We start from the raw sequence: 27,266 nt of genomic DNA, 5'->3' as shown, positions 1-27,266 counted from the left end.
CAGCAAAAGGCTGTATACAAATATGGTCATGGTAGAATCTTGAAAAATATTAACAGTTTCCAGCAACGAGGGAGCTTTACAAGGGAGGAAAATCAATATTGACTTATGGTGTTTATTTGTAGCATAGTAAAGTTGCCTACACCTGAGAAATCCCAGTAATTAAACATCTAATCTAAATTCATATAAAAAAAGGTTAAGCAAATTCTGCAACTTAAAGGGAGGTAGAAAAGCTGACCATTACTGGCTAAAAAAAAAAAAAAAGTAATAAGCATTACATTAAAATAAAGTGCAAAGGGAAATAAATAACAGTTGGGAAAAAATGACCTGTATCTTCCCTACAGAATTTGCTTGATTCAGTCCTTTTTGTAGCGACTTTTAGCTGCCTACAGCTGCATTGTTTGTACTCCTCCAGTCATTCAGCTGCCCTCCCGGAGCCCTGATGACCCATCTTAACCCCCCAACAAACAAAGTGAACAGTCAAACTGATTACTGCCCATCACCCCAAAATTACTTCTCAACATTTTCCCTGCAGTTACAACAAATGGAGATGCCTCGGAGGGATTAGTCTGACCCCATTTTATACAAGTGCCCTCAAGTGTATGAACTGGTTATCCCAGACTATTCACCAGCTCTGGTCGCTGCTGCCAGATGTGTGCAAGGGCCCTCATCCTAAAGTAAATCCTAAAGTAACTGTCTGAGCTCCATGAATTGTTGTAGATGTTTCTCTCCTTTGACTATAGCCTAGGAGAGGAGACCTCTAATATCTGATTTTTACATGTCCCTTTCCATCTGACCATGTGCTTCCCTAAAGTATTGGCTACAGGCATCCCAGGAGAAGACTTCTTTCATGAAAAGACACTGTTTGTCATGAGCCTCTTAAATGTTTATAGTGCCTGTGTATCTACGGAATTTATGTTCTCAGGCAAAGTTTTTTAAAAAGCATAGTTCTTGGAAAAAGCAGAGATCAGTTCCACTGAGAACATTTATAAGGACATTGAGGAAATTTCTGGCTTAAGAGCTTCTATTTCCTTTTCAGATTAGAATATCGGTTTATCCCAGTCCTCAGACTGGCAAAGACTTATGGGCAAATCTTCATGTGCATCCCGATGGCTCCACTGAAGCCAATGGGATTATTCACAATGTTCATGGCTTGGCAGCTGCATCTGGTTTTGCAGGAGTGGGGACTTGATTTCCTTTCCTGGTGTACGTAAGTGTTCCTTACCAGATGCAGCCCCAGGACACGTACAATTTGATTTCCACTTCTGCCCCATTTATGCCACCGTTCACATTTAATTTAACTAAAGAGCAACAGATGATGCCACGGCAAATTTTACACTGGGCACAAAGCCAGCTTTTGTGGGTTTTTTATTATATTTTTTTAATTGGCAAAGCTGAATTCAACTTCATCAATCAATTTTCCTCTCTTATCCATAAAAGAAGCATATCCAGCACTTCTCCAGAGTGTCACTTGTAAGAAATAATGAATTACATTAAATGGAAAGTTTCATTTTTTTCTTTTAGAAATGAGCTTTAACATCATAAAATACTGTATTCTCATTCTGAGTCAAATATCTTGCTATTTTTTTCCAGGAAAAGTGCTCAGCAAGGCTTTGTTCTTGCCTGAGTGTTGTACGACTGTAACAAATCACTAAAATGTCCCTGAGATGTCTTACATCAGGGAAATTGAAACCCTGAAAAATATATGTGCTTGGCACCGTTTTTCTATATATTGTGAAATTGCTACTATAATTGTAGGATTTAGTACGTTATGGGAAAAAGACCTTTTCTTTTAAAGCCTCTTTTTCTTCAAAGGTCTTATTTAACTTGAAGCACAGAGATAAGTGCATTCTTATTTAGTTCAGTATTTAAACACATGCTTAAATTTAACGATATCCCAGTCCGTGATACTGAAGAATTTGATTAAACTAAATCATTTACTTGAGTGCTTTGCCAGATGAAGATCTTCAGAAGTAAAATACCACCATGAATATAGGCTGCATTGCTGTCTAAAGTTATAACTTTGCGAGTGCATCAGGCAATGTCAGGATTGCTTTGCAGTCCCAAAGGAGGCTGACGTGGTCTGTCAATGTCCATACTATAAAACATTCCTGTGGTCTGAAAAATGAGCAACTGTAAACAAGTTGTCTGGTGGGAATGGTCCCTGGGCTGTGCCAGCACCCAGCCTGTGCCCAGGAATTGCTGGGGAGAGAGCTGGTTTTCTGGAGCAAAGCTGTGCCAGGGACTTCTTTAGGTAATAATTTTAAAGATTAAATTCCAGTGTCATTTAATTACCTGTGTTGTTACAAAACCTGGAATCACTTGGTCTTAAGAACATGTACCCTAAGTTCTGTGCTTCAACTAACTTTATCATGCCCAGGACTTAGATCATGTTTCAGTAGCAGAGTAGTTTACACTTGTGGCTCTCTGAGGTAGTGAGTAGAGGACAAATTCTTGTTCGGGGTAAGACACTGCCACTGCTTAGGCTTTCATAGCTAGATAAGCCTTCTCTGAAGTTCTCACACAGGCACAATAACTGCAGTTAGGCTGATATGTTGGTCACTCTTTGCTTTCCCACCTCATGGTAAAATCAGAGCTGAATTTTACAAGAACCTCTTTCTACAGAGGCAAAATCACACATTCCACAAATCGTACATATTTAGTACTTGGGTCTGCTTTTTGGGAAGAAGGGTTTATGTCTGGACAGGAACATACTAACACCACTGCTATGCCAGATGCTGCAAAATCTCTCTTGACATGGAGTTGAAACCAATGGGATTTCCTCCAAGAGAATGTCTGCTTCTAGCAGACAGGATGTTTTTGTAGGTCAGGGATTATCTTCACTGTGAAAAGTGTGAAAAACTTCAGTCCTCATTGATGAAACGAAATAAGATCAGAGAAGTATCATGCCAGAATTGCAAGATGTTTCGGACTAAGATTTCTCTATTCAGGGAGACTTTTACTCTATTCAATTGACATCTCTATTCAAATTCTTATGTAAAAATTTATATCCGTAACTAAATCTAAAATATTTCATGTCCTATCCTCAAATGGCTTATTGAAAGAAAAGTGATGCTTTTTGTCCTTTACAGAGGAACTCAGTGAAATATCCAACATACAGATGGGAAACTGAGAAGCAGTTTTAGACTAGAGGCTGCCCGGCTGCCTTAGCTTGGGATATATTGGATATATCCCTTCTCCAGCAAAAGCTGTGCTAATCTATTTATGATTTTACTATGTAAGCAAGGTAGACTTTGATGTGTGCTCAGGAGAACTATACAGCTGATATTGTCCACACAGTGGTGCCAGTAATGAGGAAAATACTATTACCAATCCACATTAGGAATACTTCCTGGAGTATCCAGCAGCCTGATGCAGAGGGCTTGAAGTTAAGCAGGACACTGTTGAGGTACCAATCATTGTTCTCTAGTTAAGGCCATATCAGCATTTTCACCGGAACACTTGTTTCCAGGAGTATGTATAATTCAGGTTGGCAAATGTGCTCTGGACAGAAAATTGGCACAAAATGTTCCAAGCAGGGGCAATAATTTATTTTTGAGAGTATGAAGGAATGTCCATTTATTTTTGTTGCTGAGAGAGAAAAGCAGGGAAAAACTAGGCATTTCTATGAGAAAAGCGTGCTGAAAAAAAAGAACTGCCTACAGTAAAAGAATCCTAAGAAATAGAAGCTTATGAGATAAAAAATGGAAATTTAGGCTTAATTATTTTCTAAGTTTTCTTACAGACAGTTTTCTGTCTGAAGAAAGTATTTAGCTATTTGGGTACTGTTATAAATTAGTTAGTTCTGTACCACAGGCTGCACTTTAAAAGCATCCAGGCATCTTCCATTTATTTCAACAGAGTTATGCTCTCATAATTTTCAAATATAAATAGGGAAATTTTGAAGAGGTTGAGAGCACACAGAGAAGAATAAAGCACAAAATAAGTGAAGCTGCAAAGGAAAGATAGCCTTGGGGAGTGGGAAAGAGAAACTGTTTTTTTTTTTTAAATGAGGAAGCAGGAAAAAATGAGAATAGTGTTGTGGACACCTTGATATGTCAGTGAGGAAACAAAGAGAACTAGGAAAGATGAAGTTCAGAACTGCTTCACATTAGCTTGTTTTCAGCAGGGTTTTGATTGCCTGTCTGGGCTAGAAAGCCAAATCCCTGTGTTTGGCCTGAAAGCCAATAACCCACCTCAACCTCATGGTTAAGCAATGATGTTTTGTACCACTGTGGGTAGGATGAGCATCCCAGTTTTGCATGGGAGACTTTGCTTTTAAGCTATTAAGGAAGTTGAAACAAATGGAGAAATGCTTGAGAAAAAAAAAAAAGTTTGAGTTTGGGAAAAACCTTGAGTGTTAAAAGCAAAACTTTCCAGAAAACTTTCTTCTACCTGACTTCCATGTCAGAACAAGTTGCACCTCTCCAGTGTTGGGCAGGTGAGGTGAGGTAAGAGGCTCTGTAGTGAGAAGTGGGCATCTTTCAAAGAAAACCTCTAAAAAAGTCCCTGAAGTCTTCTTGGTCAGAGATCTATCAGCTTGTGAACTGCTGTGATCACAAATTCCAGGTTACTCCCGGGGAAATTATGAATGCTGGCACTTAGTGAGTTTGGTACCAAGAGTTCATGGTGTTGCTGCTCATGAGAAGGTGGGGAGAGAACAAGGGGAGCATGCAGTACCTGTGCTTGCAGTGTGGTGTTCATCTTTCAGCTCTCATTCACACACAGTTTTGTCAGGCAAGGAAGCAGCTCTGAATCTCCTCCCCAAGGGCGTGTGAAACCAAAGATGGAATCCCTTCCTTGCTGTACATGGAAAATAGGACACGAAGAGGCCCATGCTGAGGTGGGACAACCTGCACTCACTTGGTCTGTGGCACTGCTTATGTAAGACTACAGTGAAATGAATCATTTCAAGTGATAGATGAGCTGCTTTCTGTATTCAGTTTCCTTCCCTGTTCAAACGCCTTCTTGCTTGTGTAAGAAGTTCTGGAAGAAAAATCAAAGTTTTTTCTGTCTGTGATTTGATTACACTACCCTCCCAACAAGGTTTCACTTGGTTTCCACTTCACATTAATCATCTGAGATATCCTGAGCATCATTTTTTATTTAAAGCCTTGTTGGAGTATATGCTGCCTCTGTGAAGAATCCCTTTTCCCCAACACAACATCTCTTGCTCGCTGACTGACTAACTTTACTTCCTTACAGTGTTTCCTAGAACATCGAATGAGAGCTTGAGGTACTCAAAAACCTAGTGTTGCAATGAAAAATAACTTATTAAAGTTTATAATTACTGAAAAATTAATCAGAGACTTAGCATGGTGCTTGCATAAAGACAATAAGCCAAGCTTTTGTCACAATGAAATATGGAATAACTCCATTGAAATAAATCTTAATTATGCTAGAGTCACTACTCAGTGTGACTTAATTAAGAGTAGAGCAGTGAAAGCCTTTGGGGAAAAAAGAACACTGATTACACAACTACTTAACTGCATATTTCTTCCTTCCCCCCGGTTCTTTTCTTCCCCATTGGAGAAAATTTCAGAACTAGACTTTTTTAAGGAACTTCAATAGATATTAGCATTTTGAAGAGAAATTGTTTGAACTAAAAGGTTGAGAACAATAATCCTGAATTTTAACTCTTTAAATTATGCATATAAGGTGCCATACCTATCTTGGCCATAAAAAGTATGATGCTTTTTTAGGCAATAAATTTACAAAATGTAGAATCATAGAATGGATTGAGTGTGAAGGGACCTTAAAGATCATCTTGTTCCAACACCCCTGCCACAGTCAGGGCCACCTTCCACTAGGCCAGGTTCCTCAGGGCCCCATCCAACCTGGTCTTGAACACTTCCAGGGATGGGGCGGCCACAGCTTCCCCGAGCAACCTGTGCCAGAGCCTCACCGCCCTCACAGCCAAGAATTTCTTCCAAAAATCTAATCCAAACCTATATCAAGTACTGCACTATAGAGCTGAAGACTTAACTCTAATAAAAAAGACAGTGAATAGATCAAGGTCAAAGTAGCCCACAGAGGAAAGTGTCTAGAAATATACCTTCATTGCAGCCTCCTGAACGCAGCATGCAACAATGGCTATAGAGTATAGACAGATATATTGTTCAACAAGCACATCAACAATGTAAGAGGTTCATTTGTCATGATTTCACTTCTTACTGGATAGAAAGCATGCAAAGTCAGATATATCATGGCAATAAATCTGCTGACTTCAACAGAGTTATCTCAACAATGAATTCAAACCAATATACTTCAAGGGAATGAAACCAAACAAAGCAGGAGATGGACAGAGGGTTCTTGGTAGATTATCTAGACCATATATAAAATAAGACATTAAAGGAATATGTGCAGTATTGCAGGGGAGTTATGATAACTGGGAAAAAATATGCAGCATTTATCAGTGTCAAATTCCTTTGCATGAGCTGTGCCCTTTCTTCAAAGGTGTAGCTCCAGCTGAGCTGGAAAAGTTCTACAGAAAAGGTATAATTTTTTTTTAAATGGACTGAAAGAAAAATAAGCAAAAAAAGGGAGAAGGAATTAAATAATGTGGACTATCTGTCCCAAAATTATTCCAGTGTGAACTGGGTTATAGAAGAAAATAATCTATTTTTAGGTTGAAGTGAAAGCTTTCCTTGTTCCACAGAGACCAATGTATCTGCAGAAGTAACAGCTACACTGGTCTTTTTTTTGATGGATGTGGAAAATGGTTGGCAAAAAATAACCAATGACAACCATGGAAGATATGGTTTGTTTTCTGCTCCACTCCTGCATTGGTATGGAAATAAAAGGCTTCTAGTCCCAGTGTGTGATCTATATATCAGTTCTCTGTTATACAAGTGCTCCTGCATGTATGTGATGTTGAGGGGAGCTGATTTGACACTTCATCAAACTCTAGTTCATTCATGTAAGCACACCTTCAATATTGACATCTAATTTCTTGGCTCACCATTCTCTGCTGGGAGAATTCCAGGGACAATTTTTAAACAATCTGTTCTGCATAAAAGCCTCATAAGCAAAACATAAAATTTAAGCTGAGTTACTCCTGGGATTTATCCCTAAAATAGAAGCTTGGGAGGCAAGTTTCAATGGTTTTTATCTTTGCTCTTTCACTTGATATTTGGCCATTTCAAGTGGGGTTAATCTCACCATCTCTGGATGAGTCTGCATAACCCATGTCTGTGTTTGAACTAATTGTGCTGAGCTTCCTTGATCACCAATGGACAGAAATCTGCATTTGAAAAAGTGTGATTTTTTACTCCCAATGCACAACCTAAAAAAGGGATCAGAAGGGTCTGTCCCTCTCTCATGGCCATAAAGGAAGTTCAGATATAAATATCTACATTGTCAGTGTCTGGAGTTAGATGAGATGAATCCTGGCTGTGATGGCTTTGGAAAGTGCCATTTTCCTCAATACAGTGCATGACAGACATCCCCAGAATGCAAAAGAAGACCAGGAATTTCCCAGGTAACAGCTCCAGAAGTGATAACCAAGAGTCACAGTGCTACAACAATCCAGGTTTTGCATGGACAGTGGAGAAAATGGGAAGCTTGACATTCATAATGGGCTGTCCTAAAAAGGATGGATATCACACAATGTCTTCAAGGTGGGAATCAGGGTCAGTAAATACTTCCCAATTAGAGACACATCGGAGCCATAACCCAACATTAAAACATCCCCTGCTCCTAAATCTTACTAAACTACCTAGATCTTGGTTTTGCAGCTGACCCTTGAATATTTTGGGTCAAGCCGGTAACCTTGATCTGTCTACCCCTGAAGTTTAGGTCTGGATTCAAACTTTGGAAGCTTTGCCTTTCTAGAAAGTTTATCTTTCTTTAATACCTGTTGCACTCAAAAGTTTCCTCAAACAATCAAGAGCTCTGACCACTCCTAAAACACAGAGGTCATTTTTGGCAAATGATAATGGCAAAGTACAGAAAGTATAGAGAGGAGGTGAAATTGCATTCCTTGGAAACAGAAGCAGCTCATGAACATTAGAACTGGCATTCAAATGGCTTTTCTTTGTGCTGCAGGTGAATTTTTTCTGGCTCTCCCTAATCACAAAACAGTAGGAAGAGGTGAAACATATCACATAGCAAAGAATTAATGTCTTGCAGAGAGCTTTTTAGTAAAACATATGTACACACCCTCATCAGCAAACTCTGCAGGCTTGAGACTGAGTTGTCAGCCACATATAGACATGTATATACATTTTGGAAGGCAAACAGCTTCCAGATAATCTTTTAAAGGTACCCACAAGTAATACAAAGTAGACATAAACACTCCATATAGTGATATCTTTACATAGTGTCCTCATGGATACTATAGATTCAGGAAGACATTACTCATGGAGGTGATGCTATACCATATTCCAGAGAGTAAAAAGCAAGCCCTTTTAAAATACTGAAAGGAGAGACCGACATGGCAAGGTCCAGTGCAGCACTGGGCCGAGAGCAAACTGAAATGGCTGGATCTGTTTTCATCCCTTCCCTTGGGCTACTAAGCTGAATAGTTTACAAAGCAGAGAAAGTCATTCATAGTCCTTTACAGTACAATTTCTAGTGTCACAGAGTAACTGCGGATTTACTGCACTCTCCTGTGAAATTTCAACAGCCATAACAAAGGCTTATGTTGCAGATGATGAACACTCAAATATTTAGGAATAATAATAAAAAAGACATTTCACCAGAAAGGGGACCAATCTGTCTTTTTAGAACTAGGTGTTGATCCAACCCCATGCAAACCTTTACAAGGTTTTTTTTTGTGTGTGTGTGTGTTTTGGCAATTATTTGACTGACATTTTGCTTAAAGAAGGGGAAAATCCCACTTCCTGCAGCATATTGCAGGGACCAGCAAACACATTCCTTCATCCATTGGACCAAATATATAGTGATAATACTGTGCAGGTGCTCCAGAGCTGACTCAGCTGTTACCTGATCATGTTATGCCTGTGATATGCAATCCATCATTACATTTAAAGCTCCTGCTTGATTAATACTCAGTATTTCATGTCAACTCTGGTAAATTAGAATTCAAAAGTGTTACACTGCAGGAACTGCAAACACTTCTGCAGGGGTGATAGTCTGTGTTAATTTTGTGAGATCTGTTAGTTCGAGGGGAAATTCACAATTCAGAAATACTAAAATGTGTGTATGGTATTAACTACCAGCTGTGACCTCGGGATAACAATGATGTTTTATATAAAGGAACTGAATGTTAAATTTCCAAATGGCTATGGTTGTTTCTTCTCCTATATAAACAGTACCTCTATCCCTCAGCTTTGCCAACCCTATTTGCAATAATGCTCTAACTGTGGTGTTACAGATATATATGGTATACTGGAATTGGGAAGTACTTTGGCTTAGATTGTTTTAAACATTTACTTCCCAAGTGCATAGGTTTCATCTTAACGAACTTGCTCAAGAAAATTAGAAAAAGAGTGCCATGGCATTTTTAATCTCTCTTGGTCTTGTAACCTTTTCTCATTTTAAATGTTGTTTCTTCTTCTCTTCCATGGACAATTTTATCAAAAAAATCTGCCTTTTCCCTACTTTTTACTTAATGGTAACTATTTTTTTTCACCCTTGCTTCAGGCCTACATAAGACAAATTAAGCAATTTGCATTAGAGCTACAGTTTAAGATTCAGGAACACTTAATGACCAACAGCCTCTTCCCTGGTGGAGAATGAGGATTCAAAGAAAACATTTGAGATTATCTTACTTTCATTATTTTTGTTAAAAAAAGTTTGCACCTTGAGGTGTCATGAATACCCCTTCTTGATCTTCCTTTGCCTTGTCAGACCTGGCCAGCACAAGCAGCTGAGATCTTTGCTCTATTTTCCCTGCATCTCTGTGCAACACTTTTTTAAAAAGAGAATATACTATTATTTTTTCTAAACCTTTCAGACTGCTGTAACATGATCAGGATTCTCCTGAATCTCTATGCATTCGATCTCTTCTCGTTCCTTCCTTTTTGCCCGTTTCTTTTTCTTGTGGTGCTTTTTTGAAGGTGGGAAAAAGGTTAGAAAGACAGGCAAAATAACAAAACAGTGCAGAAGTGTGCAACTGCCAGCAAGCAGCAAGCATTTGAACAGTGTGAAGGTCAAGTTTGAAGGCACAAAGAGAAGGGGGACCAACCCAATAAGAAAAGAAGAAACGTTCTGCAAAATGGCTGTCCCATGCTCTTGGAGGGAGTTCTTTATACACTGAGTTCGGGTGTGCTCAGTAGCGAGTACAAATGTATAAAGCAGGGGTGCACAGTGATCTATGGCAAAATTCAAAGTGTAAATAAGGCACAGTATAGAAATGCAATCCATATCTACATTCCATAAGGTCATCAAGCCAAGGACACCCAGCTCTATTGAGGTGACACTGAGAATTAACCAGAAATTTCCCAGAGGATGGATAACCAGGAAAAAGGTCAGTATTAACACCAGGAGGATGCCAAAACCAGAAATCAGGACAGGCATAGTTACTGATAAACCGTAGTGGTCCATAAAAACAAAAGTAGGATTGAACACAATGAACTTGATGCTCTGTATAAGAGAGAGTGGCCTCAGCTTCTCCAGCAATTCCACTGCTTCCCTCTGTGTGTTTTCACTAGTCCTGGCCACAAGGTACAAACGAGAAGCAATTATGTTGTTCTCATCTCCAGCTTTGGAGAAAATTATGTCATTTTTGAAGTGCTGGAATTCTGGCTTTTTTAAAAAGGAGCTCTGGAGGATGCTGATAAAGTCACTTTTGTTGGTTGCACTGATGTTATCCACCCGAAGGTACTGGTAATACTGTTCAATCCAGGACACTGTGTTGAACCCCTGGCTTAGTGTTTTTAGGTCTTCTTGCACAGTACCATTCCAGTACTCCAGAGGTTCATAAATGTAGAAGCCTATCACTGGGCTGTAGTTGCTGAAATACTTTTGCTGTATGAGGGCATAGGAGACACTTGGAGACTCACTGGCAAGAAGGTTGATGATGTTGGCTCCGTCACTGATCTGTAAGCACCCCATAAAGGAGAAAGAGGCATAGATGAGATACAGTATCACCACAAATGGCTTGACATAGATGTTGGTAATCCACTCGTTGTAGTGCTCTCGGAGGAAATGCTGGATAAAGTGGTGCTGGTATGGGTTGGTCTCGTGGTGGGAAGTGTGCTGATGGCCATCGTTCATCATGGTCTGGAACCACACGGGTTTCCGGTCCAGGTACTCTGCTGAAGGGATTTTACAGCAGAAGATGCTGTGGTAACGGTTCTGCTCCAGCTGGCCAGCAAAGACCAGGCAGGAGCCAAAGAAGGAGAAGATATAGAAGTAGTTCAACAGGATGGAGACGCACATGTTCTGGCAAAAGACTTTTACAGCTTCGATGTTGGTGAAAGGGCTTGCACCCATGCCAAAGGCTATGAAATACAAGGAGCTTGTCATTGTGTAGGAGACCATGACATCTGAGTAGGCATCTGCTACCCGGTCCTTGAATGGCAGATTCTCTCTGGTTCGACGCCATCCTGAAAGAAGTTCAAACACTCCTTTGGTTCCATGACCTGAAATGAGAAAACAAAGTGTATACATGTGCATATATGTAAGGGGGGAGGTCCAGTCATCCTGCAGGTTTTTCATCCCCCAACAGTAAAAAAAAATTGTCAGCTAAGTTTTGTTCTTTTTTTTTTTGTCTCCAGTTAAACAAATGGAAAATTGTGAACTTTCTGTCTAAAGCTGGATACAAGAATTCATATGCAGGCGCTTCGATTAACATGCCTGATATTCTGAGACTCTCCATGCTCAGAAAAGAAAGTATGAAAAAACGTTTAAAAAACATTCCTTGATTTTAATGGACATTGAATTAGTTCCCAAAGGGACTGTAAATATAGGAGAACATGAAGTTTGCTTCAAGCCTTGGGTTCATTCTTAAAATTCCTTGTGGATCCCACTACATCTTTCAAGGCTCAAGGGATTCAATTTGAAACACTTAAAAACACAAGTAACAACATTTTCTTCCAAAGAGTATAAATTAAAGGCATTGTTTGAGAAATGAGTGGGAACATCTTGGTTCTTCATGCTGGATGGAGGAGAAATTATACTGTAAGTATAAATAACCAGAATAATTTGGATCATGATTCTCTCTCTACTGAGTGAGATTGGAACTCCTCAGTGATGGTACACAAGTTTTCACACTATATGAAAGTTGACATGCTAGTGGTAATGGCTAAGTCATTGGTCCACGTTAATTGTCTGGAAAACATAGGGGTTTATTTTCTATGATTATAACTCCTCTGTCTCTTTCTCTCTCAGCTATCCAGAGCTCCTCCTGATGACAAGGAATTCTCTTAGCTCACATGAGAGGACAGTCAGAAAAGTCAGACCTGCTCAGTGCTCCATGACATATTCTTACTTCATATTCCATCCTGAGAAATATTTTTGGGTATGATTTTTTAATAAATTAATGCTTAATACAGATTTACTTTCATTTTACTTATCACAGTCACAGTCTATGAAGTCTACAACTATTAAATTTTTTGATAGAATGGTAACAAAGATCAGAATCTGATCTTACTAGTTTAACTAGTTTAGTTTAGGTTTAACCAGTAAAGTTATTCATTATGTATGCACATTCCTACAATGCATATGTTGACAAAAATATATACACGTTATTTTTTTCTTCCCCCATTAGAGAATTTCAATTCGGGGGAAAATAAAAAAACTAACATTCAAAAAAAGGAGCCAAAATGGCTTGGCTTTCAAATAAAAATGTTGGTCAACAAATAAAAACACCAATTTGGGCTTTGATGAGAAAGTGGACAGTTCTCTGCACTTTGGATCAAGCCCTGACAAAGTTCTGGCCAATGTAAGGAAAGACACTACTGACCAGGAGAAGAAGTAGAAGCAAATTGCCTCTGTTTGTGGGCCTTCACTTTCTATAGTAGAAGAATTGCATGAATCAAAGCATGCACAAAGGCAATTTTCTTGTATCAAAAGCAGAAATATGACAACAGTAGACTTGCAAATAACCAAGTATGTACAACTAAAGGACCGTTGAGTTTGTCTTTAGATTTAAGTTGTTTGGGATTCATACAGCTGCTTATGTTGCCCAAAGCAGACTCCTGACAGCCATTCTAGACACGGAAAATTACAGCATAAACTGTCAGGTTCTGTGAATGTTACCTGCTTTACTGCAAATCGGTGTCCCCAGTGAAAGATAAACCTACAGTGCTACAGAAGTCTTGTAGTTAGCAAAAGGCCTGCGTGGAAATGTTGCTCTCTAATGAATCAGCGTCTCAGTTCAGGAGGGACCTTGAATTCCCTGGTAAGTTTAGGGTGAGTTGCTCAAATTCTCAAGGCGCAGCTGTCGTTGGCACAGCTGTCATTGCACACTGTCATTTTCAGACCACCAAGCAGAAAGAATTGGCTCCTTCAGCTGTGTAAAGCTGCAGAATCCAGTGACTTGGATACATTCTTACACTTTCCTTAAAGCAAGTGCCGAAGTACCTTGCAGTGTGTGGACCAGACTGGCTGGTCATCACTTCCAGTGCCCATGTCCTGGCATGGCTAAATTTAATGGTATAGGAATCATTGAATCATTTAAGTTGGAAGTGACCTTTGAGATCATGGAGTCCAACTGTTGACCCAGCACTGCCACGTTCACCACTAAACCATGTCCCTCAGTGCCACATCTTCACATCTTTTAATACCTCCAGGGATGGTAATTCTCCCACTTCCCTGGGCAGCCTCTTCCAGTGCTTGAAAACAAAATGTTCCCTATTATCCAATGCAAACCTCCCCTGGCACAGCTTGAGGCCACTTCCTCTTGTCCTGTTGCTTCTTACCTGGGAGAAGAGACCAACCCCCACCTGGCTACAACCTCCTCTCAGGGAGTTGTAGAGAAGCCCCCTCAGTGATTCCTCAACAGACTTATGCTCCAGACCCTTCACCAGCTACGTTGCCCTTCTCTGGACATGCTCCAGCACCGGGTTGGGTGAAGCAATGCTCTAACAGCTCTATCAACAATTAACAGTAATACTGGTTTTTCTCTGCTTATTCAAAAATCTCACTTATGTGCCCTCCTGCAAGTTTATGTTCACAGTTGTATCTTTGTCATGTTTTTATTGTTATTAATCCAAAAATTTTAGCATATCACACTCTCAGTGAAGAATTCCTGGGTGCATTTAAACTTAGGGTAGGTATGCAATGAGTAATAGAAAGGAGCTTTATATTGTCAAACATACGTAAAAAGGAATACCCAAGAGTATACACTAATGACTTGTGAAAATATTGAAAATTAAAATACTGTAATTAAACTCTAGACTTTTTTGCAAATAGAACAAGTAGTAACTTAAGGAAAAAAATACTAATTTTGTAACTTCTTTGAGGATGAAAATTGGCACTGATTTTCTTAGGATAGTTAATACACAAACGCAAAATTTCAACTTATCCCCCTTTTACAAATAACTTCAGTTCTATCACACAAACACAGATACTGGAGAATACAATGCAGTAATTTCCTTGCTGCCAGAAGAAGATCTTTACCTGACTGGTTTTGCCCCATCATTACTTAGATACCAAATTTTCCAGTCAGCCTCTGTTGCTCTCCCCACATAAACAAGTCTATCCCCCTTCCCCAACAAGGATACAAATCCATTTTTTTTCTGAACATTATCTGACAATTCTGGTGATTCGAACGCCACACCCACTCTGTAAAATTCTGTTCCTTCAGCTGCATTGTTATGTCACTGACAACACTGAGAGTGAAGTTCACTGAGCAGTTCTAGGAAGGTTCAGAGGGTCTTTGGCTCTGGGTCAAAACGGCCAAGTTTCTCAGGTACTGACATGACACAAATGAAGTACAGCAATTTTTTATTTGCCAGACAGGCAATGGCCTATGACTACTTAAGAGAAAAGGAGAGGAGAAATTTTTATCCCATTACCTGTGAGGTTAAGAGAGCAAGTAAGGGAGGCTGCAGAGAAGATGGAAATAAATAATGTGTTTTCTGCCCCAAATCCAAAACCAAAAGATTAATTGTGAGCAGATATTAAAAATAAGTTTGAAGAGGATAGGGATAGAAAAAAGAAGAATGAAATAACAGATTAAAGACCACTTGATTGAGTTAAACTTATTCAAGCTGGAAGAGCCTGGAGAAATGAATCAATTAAAAATTAAGCCAAAGCAATCTCAGAACTATTAGAAGTCATCTTAGAGAATGAAAGTAGATGCGATGGTCCAAGAAGAAAGGAGAGAAGCAGCAAAGTATGTATCTTCAAAAAGGAGAACTGGAGTGATGTTTTGAAAAGGGGCATGGCATTTTCATTGGATCGTAGAAAGATTTGGGTTGAAAGGGACCTTTAAAGATCATCTAGTTCCAGAACCCTGCTGTGAGTGGGGACATTTAAAAAAAAATAGAAAAATTAGGGTGAATACCCTGAGGAATAAAACCAGCAAACAATGGCCTTTTATTTAAAAATGAAAAGCGTAAAGAAAAACTGAATCAGTTGGACTCTTTTCCCATATAGACTGGAACGTCAGTAGTAACTCAACAACATTCAACATGAAATAAGTTATTACGAAGAGGACAGAAATCAATTCTTTCTCATTTCTACTTGGAGAAGGACATGGTTTCATTTGCACAAACCCCCCCCCCATTTAACTTAGACACCAGAAAAAACAAATCTTTCTTTCTTTAAGGTTCATTAAACACTGGAACACACTATACAAGAGGGTCAAAAAGTCTTCTTCGTTACAAGTCTAAAGGTTAGATTAATAAATGTTAATGTAGGTACATCCTACATCCTGTCAATGCTGCAAGGCAGATCCTATTCAGATTCCTGAGGTCTCTTACTTTCGAGCCATCCTACCTAAATTTGACTTAAGATGCTTAGGATTCTTTAAGCATGAAAACCAGTCTGTCTTCTTCTGTCTGTTTTCTTAACCAAAGCATGCCTGTTCAGCGTTTAGCTATTGCTTCTGCCACAACCAGTCAGCTTCTTGGCACCGGAATTTGATCTGCATTTGTCACTCCACATAATGTCCACTGAGACTGCAGTCTGAAGCCATGAGGCACTGCTAGAAGGAGAGGCTGGATACTGCCAGCTTTTGTAAACTTTCTAGGAAGGAAGATCAGAATGACTCTGCACTTTTTTTGGATAAACACATAAAGAAGATTATTTGCTGCTATAGGTGATAGCAGTCGATGTGATGATAACCTTGTTATCTATGTTATATTTCCAACAAGTCTTAGAAGTGAGTGCCATAGCACAGCTTTACTCAGCATTTCTGCACTAAGAAACCCAAATATTGTAGTCAGTTTTCATTAACAGCAACACATGTAAACATTCCATGTCTACAAAGGATGCAGAGACAGCTTACCTTTAAATCATAATGGTAGGCAGTAAGTATAATTTTACATTAAAATTCTTTGCGTGAGTCTACTGGAAAAAAACTTTCTTTTATTTGTGGAAATGACTTTTTTTTTTTCCACATGAATAAGCAAACAGGGCACATGAAGATTTTTTTCCTTCTTTGGTAGTAGAGAGGCCAATTCATATCCTGGAAAAACTCATCTTGTTTTATCTAATCAATACCCTGTGATAGTAGGGGCCATGTACAGTAGTAGGATACTGAAGCACAGAACTCTAGAATCCTAGAATTAGTAGGGACTATAAAGACCATTTAGTTCCAACTCCCTGCCATGGGCAGGGACACCTTCCACTAGACCATGTTCCTAGCTCTTTTCTGGACTAGCTCCAGCAGGACAATGTGGATCTCATGCTGGGGACCCCATTGTAGATAATTTAGGCTCACATCATCACTTTCTCACAGAGGAGGAGCTTTGTATCCCACCACAGTGTAATGTAGGATGCATTTGTTCTTCTGCTAAATCACTAATATTAGTGTCATTAATATTAGTATCCTCACTTATATTTAAAAAATGAAGCACAGAGATTAAACAAATTAATCACAGTCACCAAGGACTGTCCATATCTCAGAGAGGGAAGAAGAAATAGAAAAAAATTATTAAACTACTTCTTTGAGGAGAATCAGTAAATCCTTGGGGTCTTTGATGCAGAAGGCAAAGAGAATCTGAAGCTTGGTAATACTTCAAGTAGCAGTAAGATACACAAGGAAATGTGTTCCGAATCTAGGTCCTTCCATAAAGGTAAATCTCAGCACACTGCATCCAGATTAAGTACTGGACCTTAACTACAACTCTGAGAAAAAAATTCCCAGCTTGATTAAGGATAAGGAAAAGATAGAGTATATTTTTTAAAACTAATCTGAAATGTAGGTAGGAAAAGAATGATTTTAATTTTACGTGTCTAAATACTTGTAAAATGATTGTAATTGAATTGTTCACATAGTAGGATTGTTGATCATTTCTTCTTTATTTACTTTTCCTTTAGTTGTTGTGCTGCTTTAGTGGTAACTAGAGTAATTAAGGGGTCCTGATGAGGGACTAAATCATTCTCACAGTATTTAGTGGTTTACTCTTTCTCCAGAATATCAGTGCAAGAGGTGAAGTCAGACCTCATCCTATCAGTAAAATGCCTGTAAAGGTTCAGATTTTGGGGACAGAAGGTCTAACTGTGGAATCAATGGACTTCTGACTAACATTGTCCAAAGAGAGGAGTTTCCTTGGGCTGTAGGAATTATCAGTGATATTATAGTATTTACACCTTCTGAATGTCATGGAACTTACAGCAACAAATATAGAATGTACACACAAGATCTGATGCTGAATTTCCTGCAGAAATTTTGTTTTGACTAAACTTATAATTCTTTATGTCATTTGATAAATGGTATTTTGTGATAGTAAAAAGCATCTAGACAGAAATTAAATCCTTTCTAGGTCCATTCTCCTTGTGATGCCACAACATGCACAATTTCTTCTCTAATCAGATTTATGCAGACATGCTGACAGAGGGGTTTACACCCTGCTGTGCCTTTCCTTCTCAAAAAGTATTCAGGGAAGAATTGTTCTTTTAAGAAACAGATCATTATCATAATAAATTGGCTAATTCACAGAGTTGGGTTTTATAGCAAGAATGTTTGACCAAGTGCAATGAAACCTCAGCCAGTTGAACCACGAGTCTTTAGTGGCAAGGACCTCAGGAAAACCTCTAGTGCTGCACAAGAGATTTCTTTATTCCTGGATTTTAGCATTTCAGACAAATACAGCAAATAAACTTAAATCTATCACAAATATCATAAATGAAATCAGTTATGCTTAATAGATATTTTAATTTCCTTAAAAACGTTTCTGCCAGACTATGGCCACTTCACAGGCCTCAACACGTTGGTGACTTCCAGCTCCCAAGGTCTGGCCTATTCCCATTGCAATGTAAACCCCTTTTAAAAAGCAACAGTGCACCAGAGGGCTCTTCTGCCAACCATACAGACTATGACTGACACCTTCATGTGTACTCCAAGTAATTGCACTTATTTCTGCTCGCATGAGCACTTCTGAAAGCCTTTTAAATAATTCTGGGAATTGCTGATGAGACCAAAACATGAAAGAGTTAGTCTCCTAGTGGGCATTTCAGTGGAGCCTGGCAGAGAGCAACCCCATGAATGTTTGAGGCTGAAGAGCATTGAGGAGAGAGGCAAACATTTGATTCTGTCTAGTTTGGCCATATTTCAGAAATCTCAGTATCAGCCCAACACTGCTCCCATAAAATTCTGCCAACTTCTCAACCACAGCCATAGCTGTAGATGCCTGTAGAAGAAGAAAATGGTGCAATGATGTGGCAGTTGTAGCTGAGTTCCTCCCTTGCCTTCCAATTTCCTAAGAAACACCAGTCTGTACAGTAGATTAACATGAATCTGTTGGAAATACAGATTAAAAGTGATGGTTCACGTGCTCTTTTGATCTCCTTTCTGGTATGTTCCCTCTTCAGTCAATTAGTTCCACAGTCCTTGACAGCCCCCTTACCGTACTCTTTCCCATCCCCCTCAAAATAAATGTTGTCCCAGACAACATGCAGAAGCCCAAACAACTATGAGAGCTGGACTAAACCACATCACATCCTCTAGGCACATCCTCAATCTTTCATCAGCTTGTGTTTCTCATTTTGCAGACTCTCAATCCAAACACTGTTATCCCTGTTTACACAGAGACCAGCATGATGGGACCTTGATCTTGATTTGAATTAAGAATAATTAGTGCTAACAAGAATTTGGCATCTCTGATTTTGAATCTTATCCAGTTTTGTATCTTTCATATTGAAAAGACCTTTCCAGAGCTTCACCATAAGCATCCCTGGGTAGAAGCCCAGGGCTGAGCGCTGGAGATGAGCCAAAGAACTGCTAGTCCAGACACAAACATATTTCTGACTGAACTGTGGTGACATCACTTTGTATTCAAGGTTCACTTGCTGTAGTTCATTTTAAGGTCAAATTTTACAATTTTTCATGCTTAGAAGCTCCCCTTCTTCTTGTTAGAAGGAACAGAAATATTTAATAACACACCACCCCCGTCCCCCCATGCATTGAAATAGAGCTGAACACGGAGAATATTTCAATGGATGTGATCAGTCATTGGGCTGCACACCTCATTATGGGAGATTTAGGTTTGAGCTAACGTATACTGCTTGCAAATTGTACATAAAGTTGGAATCCTGCTTAGTTTTCTGCTGTGCTTAGCAATGAATTAAAATGCACTTTTTGCTGTTTCTCATTTAAGCCTTTTAAGGAACATTGTAAACAAGAACTGCACATATGGAATCTGCCGTTCATTGATGGGAGTTTAAGTGACATAGAAGACAAGATAATGAATTTAGATCAAATCATTGATGAATTTATTATATATTCATTTATGCTAAAAGCGTAGGAGGGATTTGTGGCACTGATCAGAACACTTCATCACCTGGATTTGATAGTTCGGTAACATCCAAAAGAATAAGGTACTAGTTTTCTTTCAAGAAAGAAAATGCTTTGATCAAGTGTAGATTCTGGCATCCAGCAAAAATAATCTATACTTGAATCATTACAGAAATAATAAATTTGGTAATTTGCTGATTTCTGGCAGAGAGGGAGCAATTGTGAATTCTTCAAAGAAAAGCAAAAGTGGTTAAATATTTGAAGAAGTAAATAGAAGGTGTAAAAGAATATACACCCAAAAAATGACCAGTGCACTTGTAAGTTTGAGCTAATAAAGAAAGTGAAGGAGTGCTTGAAGGAATGGGACCTATTTCTGAAGTTATACATGTGATAAATTGAGAAAATGATTCGAGCTAATTAAGAGAAAACAGTGTAAGGTCAATATGACCTGGAGAGAAAAGAAAAACAACTCGTAAAACTTAATTGGGCCCCTATAAAGAGATAAAACAAGTTACCTCCCTTTTACCTTGTGTAGGATTTATAATGAGAGAATTTTGTTTAGTTAGCTAGATAATAGCACCTTTCTTAAAATTTATAACTTTGTACAGATAACAAGAGAACATCTGCTGAAAGTCTGATTTAACAATATATTATGGATGCTTATAGATAACATTCTTGTTAAGAAATATCTGTGGAATGTCTGACCTAACAATGTGTAATGTTTATACTCATGTACCTAACAATGTGTAATGTTTATAGTTATGTATAATGAATATTCATGTAGTAGCTGGAAATAAATGTAGAACAAATGTCTTCTTTGGGTGTGACAGGCGCTGGGAGTTGTTGAACCCCTTCCCTGATCACCCAGTGCTGAATTTGCTTTTATCACATAATAAATTCTGATTGGAAATTGCCCGACTGGGTTTCTATTTCTCACATACATGAGGCAAATGTATAATGTTAGCAGTGGTGGAACTAAATTTTGAAAGGGGAAAACCTTTACCTTCCATTGACAAGATTCATTCGTCTGCACAATCCGAAGTTTCTGAACTGCAGGATTCCAGAGCATAACAAGCAATAAGCAGAAAAAAAAATCACTCTTAACTTTCCCCAGTGATATTAGTCATCAGAATAATAAGAGTCCCCTTCCTTGAACAGACAAAAACACAGAGGCAAAGCTTTGTGGGGATTTATCTCTCTTTGAAAGGGATATAGTCTCTCTGATCATGAGTATTTTCCATACAGCTCCAAAGTCTAATGGGACACCATCTTTTCACTTGGACTGAAGGTTGGGTGCTGTGGTTTGTAATATGCTAAGGAGAGAGTGAGTGTTGCATCTTGGCTAAAGTAGTAGCTCATTTTCACTTGTATGCCCAAGGCCAAGTTCTACCCGAGTAAAGCAGGGCTGGCTTCTACCTTGATAATTAACAGGTCAAATCCTGTAAAATTCCTACACTAATAATTTCTGTTTGGAAATTACTCCAGCTGGTGACAATGTGGTGCAGAGCACAACACTTATGTTCTTCCCTCAGCCACTGAGTTTTCCATCTAGACTTCTTATCTTGATGTGAAAACACACCTTTTCTGCAGTGAAGAGATAGCTTCAGACCAAAGGCAATGAACCCGTCTGCTGAAAGGGTGATATTTTTAACAGTGCTGTTAGTCCAGGATTTGCTGACATTTGTTTACTTCAGAAAAGAGATGGGAAGGCAGAGCGAGAAGCGACATTACCCTTTCGTTTCTGTTTGCTGGGAGTGAAGGAAATATGGGGACTGACTCAGCAGTTTCAAAAGTAGGTGTTAAATCTCCCTTTCCCTTCCCGGAAAGCCCAGGTTCTGCATTGCACTGGAACTTGGAGGAGGGCTGCTCCGCTGCCCTTGCCAAGCTTGGGATGGTGTTTGGAGCACTGCAGCACCACAGAGCTGGCTCAGGTCGTCCCACCAGTGGGACTGCTCATGCTGGGAAGCATCCTCATATTTGTCTGCTTCAGAGTCACAGGCAGCTGCCAAGCAGCTGATGCAGCGATGTGGCTGCTGCCCTACTCTGTGATACACAGGCTGTGCTGCTCACACAGTAATGCTTCAGGGGAGCAGCAGCCTCTCCTCTATTCCCAGTGTGGGCTTATAAATTTAGCCTAGGGATCACAGATTGCCAGTGTGGGATGGGTAGGTTACATATATACCATTTATCAAACAGCAGTGCCAGGGAATGCTGTAGATGCAGGAATTCATCCAGGTGAGCTGCCAGATGGTTATAAAGATCCTCAGAATGGTTATAAAGATCCTCTGCGTGGGCAAAAGCCTTTTCTTGGACCTAAAAGTTTCCTCTCATTAGACAAGGAGTGAAAAAGCAAAATGAACCAAAGAGAGAAGAAATGACTTATCCAATGACTGGAATAAAATCCTTCTCCTTCCTTTTCATTATGCAGCTCTACTGAAAAATGAAAACTGCAACATACTGATGCTCTGCCTGCTGCTCCAGGGCTCTCAGCTACCCTTGTGTCAAATTAGTTCAAAACCCTATAACACTAATATGGACCATTCAGGAAGTTAAAAGAACTTGCACATATTCGGGGAGAAAAACTCCATGGAAAGGGTCAGTAAAGTCAGAACACATTTGGATGCAGCAGCCAGCCAGCCAAGAAGCAGCTGGACCCTGATGGGAATGTTTTGGGAAAGTATGACTTGATGCTTGATCTGTTGAAATCCTCATTTTTAAAGCATTTGTCATTGGTTGCTATCAGAAATAAGATGCTGAGCTAGATAAACCCTTTGGCCTGAATCAGTCTGAATGCTTTTACATCCCTGTGTATTCATGGGGCTGACTGCATTAAAATGCAAAGGCACAGGAAGAATGAATTAAAGCCGTGCAGCTCTTCTGGCTCTTAATTCTGGCATTTAAGTTTTTGACTTTACTAATTTTAACATTGTAGCAATACCATTTAGAAATCTGTCTTTAAATTGCTACAGATACTTATCTCTTTCACTGCCTGGTCTCAGGTCCCATTTACCCTCACCACTTGTGCAGAGAACTGATTAAAAATTGATTATTTTGCCATGGGTTGATGCAGCAGTGCATGCATCAGTTCCCTCAGGCACTGCATACATGAATGACTATCATGACTTCTGTGAGATTGTTATGGATATTGCACCTATTTTATGGCAGTGAAATTGAGGCAAAAAGAAATCTAGTTTTAAACTACCAGAAGGATCACCAGAAGTGAACATATGGCATTGACCAGCCTTGTTCTCATGTAGCACAGGATTTTATTACAATTTGTATGCTTAAAGCCTGATATCAATCAATATATACATGTGTCATACTTTGGGGATCTGTATCTTGGGTGTTAGACCAAGACACAGAGGAAGTAAACCATGCAAATTCATAGACATCTGTTAAAACATGCTGCTTCTGCAATTTTTAAGATAGCACATGACTTCTGCTTTTTCTGCAAGCCCTAGACTCCTTCCCTTGTCGTCTTTCAGCCTTTCCAAGAGGCAGGGCTGCCACCACCGAAGGGCTCCTTCCCTGCATAGCTCTGATTCACTCCCCAAATCACTGGCCAGAGGACCCCATGAAGAGCTGAATTAGACCAACAAGCTCTTTCTCAGTTTTGTGGGGCGTGGCTTCACCTTCAAGCTTCTTCTCATAAACCCTGGTGAAATGGTTGTAAATAAAGCACACGAGGAGCTTTCTTTTCATGACAAAACTCCCACAGACATCTGATATGCCCGGTGCTGGCATTAAAAACATGAGTGGGCTGGCTTGTGCAGGACTTAAAAAAAGCCTTTCCGAGTTAGCAGCATTTAGCAGCTCGTTAATGTATCTGAAACCTGACCTTTAGCATCTCCTCGTCCCCGGGGGGAGATCATTAAGGTTTTCTTTTAATTATTATTCTGTCTAAACTCAGCCTGAAAGTTTAAGGCTAAACTATGGTCTTAGAACAATATATAAGACACATTTCTGTTTTAGGCAGTGTTCTTTTTGCTTGGAATACCAGGAACAGTGAGTCAGCTGGCTTCTCATCCTTTTCCCATTATTATTTTGAATAGCCCTAATTTCAAATGGTAATAATTTTGATCATGAAATTAGTTTGAATATGTTTAACACCTCAAGGAGTCTGGAGAGGGAGTGCTTTCTCTGATGAATTTTTTGTTGTGCATAGGTCCCTATGGAGGTCATTGGAGATTCCTAATCTGCATCCATTCTAATGAATTAATTATTTCTAGGGTTAATTTTCTGTCACAGAAGCCAGCTGGTGCAATCTAAGCACGTAAACTATGGTATGTTACTCCTTTAGCCTCTAGAACAGAATGGCCATTCACAAACCTTAATTTGCACCAGGGAATTATTTGGGAAAGTGCCATGAACAGGGCAGAACCATGTCAGGGAGCATGCAAAAAATTTAATACTCTTTAGACAGTCATAGGCCTGGCCTGCTGTGTTTTCTAGTAAAGGCTTTAGCCAAAGGGTGATGCTGTTCTGCCACTGCAGGTGCACAAGAATCCCACTGATGTGGAATTTCTGAGTTCTGTTGAGGTACCTAACTGTCATGTATATATCTATACACTTGGGGGATGTGTGTCTTAATCCCTTTGTGGACATTATAAAAAGCACAATATGCTAATTCAGTTTATCGTGTTTTTATAGAGATGACTTCACTGGTTGAAAGTGTAGTGGTGTGAGGGCGAGGGGCTGCTTTGCTTTATAGGGTGACTGACAAAACAGTGTATCACTAATGCCAACTTTAGGCCCAAACCCTCAACTGTTTTAAGCCCGTCACTTCCACTTCACTTTACTGTGTGCATTCTTTAATTTCTATGATCATTAAAACCAGCATATACAATAAGAAATGGGGAGATGATCTCTTCCTCTCTTTTCATCTGTCATTGCTGCTTCAGTGGTCCTTCCCCCCTAAAGGGTATGACAAATAGATTGCCCTTTATAAGAAGCCCAACGCTGTGAAAGAAAAAGGAGGAATGTGGAAACTGCTTGATCAAACTACTTTAAACTCTTTGGTTTTTAGTGTTTTTTATACATTTTAAAATGCTGTGTTGTCAGTCATTGCAATGGGCGTAAGGCAGAGATAACCCAAACCCAGACTGCTGATCCCATTTAATAGCTTGGTACGTGTAACTGAAAGATGTAAAAAATCTGGAGAGAAGCAGCCTCTTAAGTCTGCTACTAAGAGTGTTTTGCTTGCTAAGCTCAGAAGAAAGAAAATTATAATCTACACCAGAAGCAAGGTGCTGACAGTTCCCAATGAATCACTGATCTCACAGCCTGCTTAGTTTTATTACTTTTATGTCAGCAAAGCTTTGTGAGAAGCATTTCACGATGTACTCTCAGTACATTGAATTTACTTAGAAAGTCAAATAACAATAAATATAAGTCAAACCATATGTGTAAATCACTGCAATTTAAATGTAGGACAGAATGCAAAGTTATGTTTTGTTTTAGAAAGAGATTTTAAGATTACTTGCCTCCTACAGGAACCTATATATCAGTTTATTTTAGTTGATTGCTTCTGAGAATGTTGCCCATTCATCCAAACAATGGCATCGCAAATTGCTCTTTCCCTTCAGTTTTAAAGAACTAAAAGTGATTTTAGATATTGTCATGAGTTATCATTATAAGACTGAGCCAGAAATTTGTACCATTTCAGCCTATATCTCTCAAACTGATAAATTATTGTTATAATGGTGTTTTCATTCATAAGGCTCCAACTGCACAGTACAAGCTTAAAGGATTGCTAAAAAGAAACCAGAGCACTAGGGCAAAATATAAAAATGTGACAGCAAGAAGTATTAAGATTCATTTTCTTACAACAATAATATCTCCAGTCTGTAAGATATTCCCTGTGTGGAAAGTGGAAGGTGTCCCTGCCCATGACAGGGAGATTGGAATTAGATGATCTTTAAGGTCCCTTCCAACCTAAACCATTCTATGATTCTAGGATTCCAAAGGGTATTTTTCAAGAGAAGTAGGAAGTTAAAAAAAAAAAAAAAATTACCCCCCTAAAAAATTGCTACACAATTTGTATTTTGTAACCTCTTTTTAGATATAATGTTATTCTTTCATATGAAATATTAAAATCAAGTATCTTTTCATTTTACAGGGGAAGATGAAATATTCACATACCCATGTACATGGAGTTCTGCTGCTCTAGCACAAGTTCACTGCAGTTCTCTGCTGTTTTCTCGGGTGGGAATGTTACTGAGTACCTCAGCCTTCTCCTCACCTGTTATGACCAGTTTCCCAGCCTTTTTTATCGGGGGTGGTGGTGAATGCCTTCTTTGACCTTCCTTTTCTGGTTGACATACCTTTTGGTGCCCTTCATGTTATTTGTGTCACTTGCCAAATTCAGCTCCAGGCGCCCCTTGGCCTTCCTCATCCCATCCTTACACAAACGGATTGTGTCCCTATAATCTTTCCAGGATACTTGTCCCTGCTTCCACTGCCTGTGCATTTTCTTCTTGCCCTTCAGTTTGACCATCAGGTCCCTACTCAGCCATGCTGGTCTTTTGCCTTCCTTGTCCAATTCCTGCCTCCTGAGGATTTCTTGCTCTTGAGCTTTATGGAATATTTCCTTAAAGATCTGCCAACTGTGTTCTCCTCTTTTGTCCCTGAGGCCAGTTTCCCAGGGGATCCTATTGACTAGCTCCTTGAAGAACTGAAATTTTTTTTCCTGATGTTCAGGGTCTTAACCTCACTCTTTACCTGACCCATATCCCTCAGGACTCCAAACTCCACCGACGCATGATCCCTCCAGTTCAGGCTGCCTCCAGTCTTGACATCCCCGGTTAGTTCACTTGTTTGGTGACCATCAGATTCAATATTGTGTCCCCTCTGACAGGGCTCTTTATTACCTGGTTCAAGAAGTTATCCTCCATACATTCCAGGAGTCTCCTGGATTGCCTACAGCTTGCTGTGCTACTTTCCCAGCAGATGCTGGGGTCGTTGAAGTCCCTCAACAGGAAAAGCACATGCAAGCATAATGTCTCCTATAGCTGGAGCAAGAAGTCTTCATTAACAGGCTCCCCTTGATCAGGTAGCCTGTGATAGACACAAATAAAAGGTTCCCTTTATTGCCTTGGTCTCTCATACCCTCAGGCTTTCAACATATTCTTATACACAAGTCTTCACACTCAATTCACATGTTGATGTAGAGGGAACTCCCTCTATCTCTTCTTCCTCCCCTGTCTCTTCTGAACAGCCTGTAGCCATCAATAGCCTCACTCCAGTCATGGGATTCACCTCACCAAGTCTCAGGAATGGCCACTAGATCACAGCTTTCTAGCAGCACGATGGCTTCCACCTTCTCCTGTTTGTTACTCGTGCTGCATGTATTCATTAGAAGCACTTCAGATGGGCTATCAGCTGTCTTGCCTTCCTAGAGGTACACCTCTTAATTCCTTTGAGATATTTTCCTGATGTTTCCCTTCTGACTTCTGTT

General features: G+C 39.5%; 1 protein-coding gene across 2 annotated transcripts in view; it reads right to left on the bottom strand.

Moving 5' to 3' along the window:
* Positions 1-9,133: 9,133 nt before the first annotated feature.
* PTCHD4 (patched domain containing 4) overlaps positions 9,134-27,266 on the bottom strand; it is a 79,783-nt gene continuing 61,650 nt past the window's right edge. For both annotated transcript variants that reach the window (XM_017813001.1, XM_017813000.1), the window contains exon 3: positions 9,134-11,546. In XM_017813001.1, coding sequence (XP_017668490.1) covers positions 9,913-11,546 — 1,634 coding nt within the window. In that variant the 3' untranslated portion in view covers positions 9,134-9,912. The remainder of the gene's footprint in view (positions 11,547-27,266) is intronic.

Source organism: Lepidothrix coronata, unplaced genomic scaffold (genome assembly GCF_001604755.1).
Source record: "Lepidothrix coronata isolate B3197 unplaced genomic scaffold, Lepidothrix_coronata-1.0 Scaffold39, whole genome shotgun sequence".
Taxonomy (NCBI): Eukaryota; Metazoa; Chordata; class Aves; order Passeriformes; family Pipridae; genus Lepidothrix; species Lepidothrix coronata.
This window is presented reverse-complemented; position numbering and strand designations above follow the sequence as displayed.